The 9,948-nt window shown below is 30.1% G+C and overlaps 1 protein-coding gene across 2 annotated transcripts in view; it reads left to right on the top strand.

Moving 5' to 3' along the window:
* The first annotated feature begins 1,816 nt into the window (after positions 1-1,816).
* The window catches only part of LOC143195606 (beta-galactosidase-1-like protein 2), a 9,794-nt gene continuing 1,662 nt past the window's right edge, over positions 1,817-9,948 (top strand). Inside the window, exons 1-6 of one of the 2 annotated variants that reach the window (XM_076402874.1) lie at positions 1,817-2,106; positions 4,148-4,437; positions 6,383-6,602; positions 6,656-6,945; positions 8,281-8,547; positions 8,606-8,800. In XM_076402874.1, the coding sequence (XP_076258989.1) occupies positions 4,176-4,437; positions 6,383-6,602; positions 6,656-6,945; positions 8,281-8,547; positions 8,606-8,800 (1,234 nt within the window). In that variant the 5' untranslated portion in view covers positions 1,817-2,106; positions 4,148-4,175. Of the gene's footprint in view, positions 2,107-2,514; positions 2,633-4,147; positions 4,438-6,382; positions 6,603-6,655; positions 6,946-8,280; positions 8,548-8,605; positions 8,801-9,948 lie in introns of those variants that run through there. The other variant, XM_076402872.1, reaches the window with a different exon arrangement.

Raw genomic sequence — 9,948 nt, 5'->3', positions numbered from 1 at the left:
AATGGATTCGTTACGATAATCGAAATTGAAAAAATCATAGAGACCACCTGGTCATGCATTAACATCAACGACAAAACCGAATATCCATATTTACAAGCTAATGCTAGATATAGTATACTATGAGATAAAACCTAATGAATCTTCAAAATTAAAAATTCTTCAAGCTTCAAATTTAAAAAAAAACTAATTTATAGGCTCATGTGTTCAAATAAATTTAAATCCTCAATGTCGTGTTGTATTGCTGTTTAAAAAGTCAAATTTTCTTTCCTTAAATTAAACAGTATTTAAAAGTAAATTAAACGTTTTGTGTTCTATTCCTAGATATTTAGTTATTCCAAGAACAAGTAGTAGATTAGCGAACAACGACTAGTAGTAGACTGTCATTAAAAAAATTTTATATCGCAAAAAAAAAACTCCTAGCAATTTTATAGAAATGTTGAAGTCTTACAATAGATCACTTATAATAATCTTGAAGATTACTATCGAATGCACCTGATAGGTTAAATCGAAATAGCATAATTTGAAACCCACCCACCTTATGCCCCAAATATTAATCATTCCTGTTTTTCTTATCCATACCATACCATTATATGAATAAATAATACTTTATCTGTTACGAAAATATCCAAAAGCAAGCCAACTATTAATACACTGATGTTATATACCTTTTTCAGCATTATTACATTAGATATCCGCTATAAGTAATATGAGTTTATTATTTTGTCAGTTTAAAGGAAACCTTCATGAAAATTTTCACAGAACTTTCTTGATCAATTTCTGAACACGAACTCGTTTGAGAACCGAAAAACGAAGTTCACATTTTTCATCAGCATTTTGTTTTCGTTGAGGATTATTTTTAGTTAAGATGACAGAGAGACTCAAGTGTAATTCATAGTGACAAAAAGACATTTTCAGTCATCCACTAGAATGTATATTTGCTATCTTATTAAGGAATGTGTGCCTTAACTGAATTTGGTTTTGTTTCATGAAGGATTAAGTATTAAAATGAAGCGGAATTTTAGTTATAATTTTGATGAATTAATAATGCTTAACTAACTTACTGAACAACTTAGTTTGATTTATTAATCTGGTAATTTTTAAGAAATATAGAATATCAACCTCAGTACATTCAGTTATACATTGTATTATACATGTAATCGAAAAAACGTTTAAAAAAAACGATATTTGCATAGCCTCATTTCTAGTCGTAGCCCGAACTTTTAATAAAGTATGCATAATGGCTTCCAATACAAACTGGAAAATTAACTAGGCAGCTGAGGCAGCCTATAATTGGTACTAGAGTACTTCCTTATGCAAACACAGTTTAACATAAGTACTAAAGTCGTAAACCGTAAACTACTCGTAAATTCGTAAAGTACTAAACACCTAAAAAAGAAAGAGCATATTAAAAAGAAACGCCGAACAAAATGTGGTGATTATTTAGACACTCCACAATAAACTATTATTATACAGTGAAATCCTGAAGTCAGTGTGGATATATTAGAAATCAGGATATCCACAAATATCTAAGCCTATAAACGATCAGCAAAGAAATTAAGTTATTTTCGAAATAGCATCAAGAGAAGTTACATTATCACAAAAACTTTGAAGTACTATAACTGGTAAACAACAGTGGACTTAACTATATTATTTACGTGAAGGTTTAGGCCCGAAACCATATGCTTTTAAATAAAAAAGTACATCCCGATTAAAAAAATTATTTTATACCAATGAATTTACACGATATTTTAATGTTAACAAAGACTACTTCGGCGACGCTGCCCGCTAACGGATTTATGGTGGCGAAGTGAATAATAACGCAGCAAAGTTCACTGGAATTAAGCGAAACCAAGATTAGAAACAAAATGATTCTTACGCTCGTATCGTCGTACAGAGTAATAACGATCCTGATTATCAAGTGTGTCAGATATAAATAGTTACGACAATGAAGTAGCAAAGTAAAACGGTTTTAAATTTGAATATCAAAAGGCACTGAAATTTATGCCGGAATAGTTTCGTTTCATTATAGAAAGATAAGTGACCCAAAAAGTGTGGTTTGGTAACTAAAATAGGATTATTACTATCAATTCAGTTACTACAAATAAGGTAGGATCACTTTTAAACGATATTTACAATATATAATTCTATTCAATTGTGTATAATTATTAATAAACAGACAGTGTTGTCGACATAATATTACAATCAATGTCTTTAATATATAGTTACTTAAAGCTCATTAAATACATTTAAAATAAATCATAAATAAATATATATTATTCTAATAATAAATGATATCAGATTCAAAAAGCACTCAAACAAACTTTCACGTTACGAAATATTATTTACTTATTAAAAATATAAATTGTTTTTAACGATATAATGGATTAGATTAATAATAATCTATTAAGCTAGTATAAATTGGCGATATTAATTTGTGATTATATATTTTAGATTATATGACGTGAAATTATCTAGTTTAAAACGTCATATAGTAAGTTGGCATTTGTCAACAATATAACCTTACTAGTGCGCTATTTGTGTTAGATTTTTTTTCAGGTTTTGGTGTTGCCGCTAAATATTTTCAATATCGGGACCACCGTATTTATTTACAAAAAAATGTTTTAATTTAAAGGTAATCCCTTGAAATGTCAAACTTCCTCATAGTTTCATTAATAAATTAACTTTACAAGGTAATTTATAAATATAATAGACACTAACCAAAATATTTGCAGTTTAAAACATACTACCATATAAAAGTTTTAAAATTTACTACTTAAGACAAAAATTGGTTTCTGCACTTGGGTCTTTATAAATTAGCCATGTTTCATACAATAAAATTATATAGTTTGAGACATTTCAAAGATATAATCAACGATATAAATTAAGTTAGCAATAACAATATTTATTACTGATACAAAGTTTTTGAAATGTTGAAATAATTCCAAAATAAATTAAACGAACTACAAACAGCCACATATCACTACATATTACTGAAGCCTTTATATAAAAACTGAGTACATATTTATTACAATATTTATAAACAACATTATTATTTGATATTATTTTTGGATATATGGTATTATCAAGTATTTCGAAATATATGTCAGTTTATTACAATTAAAATTATTAATAATATTTTTTAATAAATTCAAAATTAAAAATTACCGAATTTTGTAAAAAGCTATCGATAGCTGAAATAACGTTATCATTTTTTATCACTTGCGATAATACGAATGTGTTTTTTTAATGCGTTATATGTTTTTAATTATTATCATTAAATATTTTCAAATAGTATCAATTTACTGTAGTATAGTTTCCAAAGTACTCATTCAGTGTTCTTCTTCTGCTTGTATAGGGGAGTAAATTTTAAACGACACATTTTTTATTTGCTGTCTATAATTGCTAATTAGATTTATTAATTATTTTGAATTAGAAATATATTTATTGAGAAAAATTGGTGCAATATAGGAATGCCAAAATATATCGATACATCGATAGATCAATATTTTTTTGGGTCCACATTTTTCGATATTTTTTTCAAAGAAGTATCGACAGTTTAGAGACTATCGATATTTTAGGTTTTTAAAATATTGAAATATCGATATTTTTCTCTACAGCTTACATCCCTAGTATAATATATATTAATAAAAATATTTTCCATCATTTCCTACATTGTTTTCGCACCTTTCTGGAAACATGGCAATACCGTATCTCAAAAACATTACTGATTTGACAGCACTTTGAATCATCGATCTCTTTTCGCACTGTTGCATTGCTGCTGCATTGATCTGAACGAGTGGTAATCATAAGACGCTATTCGAACTTTTCAATCGGGCTGCAACTTTGTATTCTTTACAAATTCCAGCAACCTGTGACCGAGTGTTGTCATACAACATGCATTTCATACCCAATAAGTAATGAAATTCGTATGGTAGCCGTTTTCTCCCTTCTTGGATCCTTCCCATCTCATGTAAAAATAAGACTTCATTAATTTAAATTTATTTTCTATAACCTTTTTTGGACCTTGCAGTAATTATTTTCTTTGACACATTGAAAATTAATTGAATATAGATTTACAACTATGATCTAGGATCACACATTGAATTTCTAAACTAACAAATATGTATTTAATAAAAGCAATTTTTAGATCGGTCGAGAATTACCATAAGCTGAGCATGAATATGTATCAAACCATGCAGGCTGATACCTTACCAACGTTATACCAGTATTACACTGACGGCGGTATCAAATATGGATTAGATTCGAATCAAAATCAATTCACCTTAAATGGGAAAAACATTACTCTATATTCCGGAGCTATGCACTATTTTAGGACACCAAAGCAATTGTGGCGAGACAGGCTAAAGAAAATGAGAGCTGCTGGTTTGAATACTGTAGAAACATATGTCCCATGGAACCTTCATGAGCCAACTCCAGGTAATTTTCTCTATATATAAATAAAAACTGTATTTCCAGAAAACATACAGCGTTCTTCAATTGAAATAGATCAATGCTAACAGCCTGTGGTGGCCATTTACTGATTGGTGGCTACTATTTGATCGGTTTTTTTATTATTAACTAATGCCAAATTGCCGTGACAACTTCGCAACATCGCGTCTAGGAATCTCTCCTAACGCAAACTTGACGGAGCTTCTCAATTTATCATCGAGGCATGGAATTTTACTCGTAAAAGATCTAGCATTACAAACCTTTAGCATTGCAAGACCCGGATCGCTAGATTTCATATATTTTAACTGCATACAGTTAGCAGTTATAGGAAGTGCAGGAGTTCAAACATTTGGGATCAATAATACTGAAGAAAAAACTGCCGTCTGAGGCTGAAGTATTGAGTTTTTTCGTTATCTTAAGATTGTACATGCGGAAGAAAGGAAAATCAGAATAAAAATGCGATCCTTTCAAACGATTATATTGACAAAATAATTCTTCTGATTGGCGACTATTATGACACTATCTGAGATTAGATCGATTGCGGTCAACAATGGTGTTCAATCATCAACAATAGCATCGTATTGCTTGGAAAATAGACACTATCCCCGTACGCCAATTATAGATATTTGTTATAACACTCCAGAGTAGATTATACACTTCTCAGCTCACCAAATATATTGGATTTATCAGTGAGTTCGATGACAATCCCATAAAAAATTATCTATGAAGATGCAAATAATCACTACTACACATGATAATATTTCTAAGTATCAATTCGTAACTGACCCAATGACTACCTTGTTTGTCATTTTATAGTAAATAAAACTTTTTTAATTGTTTTTTTATTGGGTTATAAAATGTACTGAAACTGGTCGATTAAATTTAATATCTGTTTTGAGGACAAAATATTCATGATGGAAAAAATGGAATATATACGCCATCTACCAATATCGAAAACGAATTATTTCCATCACCTAGTAATGCATATGTAATGATTATAGCTTAGAGACATAGAAGACCATGAAGGTAAAAAGGTATGCTCAGCTATATTTTTAAACATAGCACAAGCCTTCATTAAGATATAGTACGACGGCCTTAATAAGCTACCGAAAATATTACCAAAATAACATACTGAATTAATGAAATCTTACTTTACAGCCAGAAGGTTTAGAGTCAAACAAGAGGAAGCCTACGCTACGATAAAAGTAGCTAAAACAGGTGTACCACAAGGAAGTGTATTGGTATCAATTCTTTATCCACTCTACACATATGATATACCACAAATGAAAAATATCATAATGGCTATATTTACTGAGTACACTGCGATTGTTGCTGTACGAAGAAGCTAAGCAAGGCGAAGAATATACATAATTGGACCCAAACTGGAAAATTAAAATTAGACTACACAAGCACCGATAACAATAAATAATATTATCATGCTATAGTGCAACAACGCTAAGTATCACGGAATGAATATTGATGCAAAATTTCGCTGAAAGGAACAGGGAGTCAAGAGAATCGCAAGGAGGCATGAGAACAGAATCAATTCTCACGTCAGTATTGAAATAATACAGCTCTTGGATAACACCAGAACAGGACACAGAATCAAAAGAATCAAATCGTTTGATATTATGTAGTGTAGTGTACTGAGGTGTATTTAATAGAAAAACAGCAGTGTTAATACATAAACATAATTACACCAGAGAATACGATAGGGCCGATGAGTCACCACAGATATATATCTAGATTTAAGTTATTGTAAAGCTAATTTGGTTGGTCTGCAACCACTAACAACAATGTAATATGTATTAAGTGATATAAAATGAAATTAAAAAATGATGTTCTGTCGATCGAGTTTCAAAATTACAATTTATTTTCGAATCTTTTAGAAAACAGTAATACATATTATATAAATGTTTTCATTATGTTTAAGGTGTTTTTGACTTTGGACAAGGTGGTACCGACATGCAAGACTTTCTGGATATAGAAACCTTCTTGAAAACCGCGCAGGAGGAGGATCTGTTCGCTATACTCCGTCCAGGACCCTACATTTGTGCTGAATGGGAATTTGGCGGTTTCCCAAGCTGGCTCTTAAGGGAGAAAGATATCAAATTCAGGACATCCGATGAAAAATATATGGGTCCAGTTCGACGGTAATTTTATGAATTATTTATTTTATGTAGAATCGAGGTTCAATATTTTTTAGCTTTTTTAATACACTACTGCCCATCCTAGCAGCCCTACAATTCATCAACGGCGGTCCAATCATCATGTTCCAGGTGGAAAATGAATACGGAAGCACTAAAACAGTTAGTAGACTATACAAGAACAAATATATACCTCGCTTCAGTCCAGACAAAGCTTATTTAAGAGAATTACGGAATATTTACATGAAGAATAACATAACTGAATTAATGGCTACTGCTGATGGAGTTACAACATTCGGCACAGCCGGGACGATTACTGATCTCTTTTTAGTAACAGCTAATTTCGGAGGTTAGTACAAATTTAGAAAGCCAGCGATTTACATTTCTGTAAACATATTTCATAGTGTTAATTTTTAAGTAACGTTTCTTGACATTTTCATACGCTAAAAGAAGGAAAAAAGATATTCATAATATAAAATTTTTCAGTTTATTAATTTTTATTTATTATTAGCGTGCATTAAGGTATGCTTGCTGATATTATAATCCCCTGATTTTAATTTGTCAGAAGTCTATCAAATAAATTTATTTCAATCCAACTAATATAAGTCTTGTATATATGATAGATAGAATATATGATATTTATATACCATATATATAATATACTCACACAATCAGTAATGTTTTTAGCACCAAATCACATCCTGATTTATAGGTTTAAGATAATTAGATTATTTAATTGTTGAGTTCAATTGTATTGAATCTTCATTCAGCATTTTCAAACATTCTAGGTATTCAAGCCACCCTGGTTATTAAGATCGATATCATTACTTGATAATAATAACTACATATTTCCTGTGACATAAAAAAGCACCAAAAATATTACAAAATTAATTCCTCTACTTTAGAATCATTTTCCTTTGGAATTTTTACAGAATGTTTTAAGTTTCAAGCAATTTTGAATGGACTACTTATCATTTGTCATAGAGATATTGGAGGACGAGTAAATATCCAAAAAGAATATGCATAATTTTTAGATTTATTATTTTGACGTCTAATGATATATTAATGTTTTCAAAAATATAGATATTTAATAAAATATATCGGAAATCAAAAATTTTAATATATCAATCAATTATCTAATGCCGACTCTAAGGCATTGTCGATAACATGAATTATAATTGCATTGATTAGACATACTTATGAGATTGTTGTTATTCATATTGTCTACAATGTCCATACAAAGATTGAGATCTCAAGAAAACATTGCAAAACTCCATTAAAAACTACATATTAAAAAATATGCATATTTATTAAAACATAGATAAATACTGGGGGATCCAACAGACGTTGTCCTGCCCGAATATTGGCATTTTATTTGAATGAAATAGTTAATATTGACAATAAAATAAATTCTATAAGTTGATTAGTGATTTCGTTGTGATATGTTCTTATAGTGGAAAAATATTTAAAAGATTTTCTAAAATCCTGGAATCACAACGCAGCGCCACCTACAGGGTCCGGTTGTGAATCTAAGCGATTCTAGAATCCACGTAAACAACCGATTTGAAGTGACATAGATGGAATACTAATAAGCTCTATGTGTTTCTTAAATTAACATCTTAAATCTATCTATTTATTGATCATAGTAATGATCGCATAACAATATTATCATCAAATCTTCTAGATAGCCCAAAGGAATCATTTGATGCTCTCCAAAGTATACAACCGAATCGATCCAAAATGGCTATGGAATATTATCCCGGGTGGTTTGATCATTGGGGCGAGGAACATCACACCACTTCTGTACTGGACTTGATCATGAATATCGAACTGATCATCGCATATCCAGGATCATTTAATATTTATATGTTCCATGGTGGAACCAGTTTCGGTTTCATGAATGGAGCTAATTTGAACAACGAGCTCACTGACAACAGCGGATATCAGCCTGGTGAGTATTATTTATTCTCCAATTAAATCTAGTTCATTACGTTTGTTCTATTTTTAAGACACAACGAGTTACGATTATGATTCTCCATTGACGGAGGCCGGAGATTATACTCTCAAATATAACATGATTAAGCTGATATTGGAGAAACATGGAGAACCAAAAACGAAAATTCCGGATCCACCAGCTAGCACTCCTCGAGTGGCATATGAAAGTGTTAAAATTGTAGAGTATATCCCAATGAAAGATTTTATTGGTAAGTCATATATCAGCGATATGAAGCTAAAATAAGAGGTTTTACTCAATGAATATAAAGGTACATGCAATGCCTGGCATGAGATACTAGGTAACACTAGATATCCAGAACTGAAACCTACCCACTACCTAGTGTATAAGGAAATTAAATTTATATAACTATTTTGATGGAAATATCTATTGTAGGTATTATTTCATACACAAATGGATAGCAATTTGATATAACTGTCAGTTTTAAATTTATAAATATGCCAATGAAGTACACCAATTTAAAAATAGGATTTCAATAAGGAAAATTACAACACAATTACTCTACAACTCCAACAAAATATAATGGCGCTTCGAAATATTTTTTTAGTGTTGGTCATACTCCATAGACTTTAATAAGCAACATAATCTGGAAAATGCTTTTCAATAATCGATATATAATTACATTATTTAGGTATATGCAACCCCCAATGCACTATTATATAATATACTTATGAAGTTTACATTAATACATTATCAGAAAATAATTCAACTTTTAGTTAACTAAATATCATTAAAATAACCTGATGTTACAACTTAATTATATATATTTTTTAGTTACTATATTTTTTTACTTTTATTTTTTGATAAATATTTGATATGTATTTTTACAAGTGTAATTTGTTGTAAATTGGAACACGACATAAAATGATATAACTTATTTGTTTATAAAAAATAATATAACTTGAAAATGTATATATCTCTTCTAATATCAAAAGTTTAAAACAATAACTTTTAATTTACTTGGAAACTACTTTGTTTAACGAAAACACTAACCACTTTTGTGGCTACTTTGATAAATTGTCAGTGTTGATAACGCTACCAACACTCCCAACCCATTTTAAACAAAACAAACAAAACGCTTAATTCTAAAGTTTGCTCTCGATGGTCATTGTTCTGAATTGCACATTATTTTCAAATTCCATGGCATTTCAATAAAATACCAACTTTGTTGTTTCAAAATCAGACAGCTAAGCAAATAAGCTACTGCAATCCGTTTTTGGTGGCCATACAGCCTAAACTGCAATCTTCTGCCCAAATTTCAACAAACTAGATTAGATTAGTTGACAACTACTTCAGTCTCCCTTGGGAACCAGCATGCTCAAAGCATTAGTGTTTCCT

Source organism: Rhynchophorus ferrugineus, unplaced genomic scaffold (assembly GCF_030347505.1).
Source record: "Rhynchophorus ferrugineus isolate W39M unplaced genomic scaffold, kcgeb_rfMv2 rfM4, whole genome shotgun sequence".
Lineage (NCBI taxonomy): Eukaryota > Metazoa > Arthropoda > Insecta > Coleoptera > Curculionidae > Rhynchophorus > Rhynchophorus ferrugineus.
Note: the sequence above shows the minus strand (reverse complement) of the source record. Positions and strands in the feature narration are given on the sequence as shown.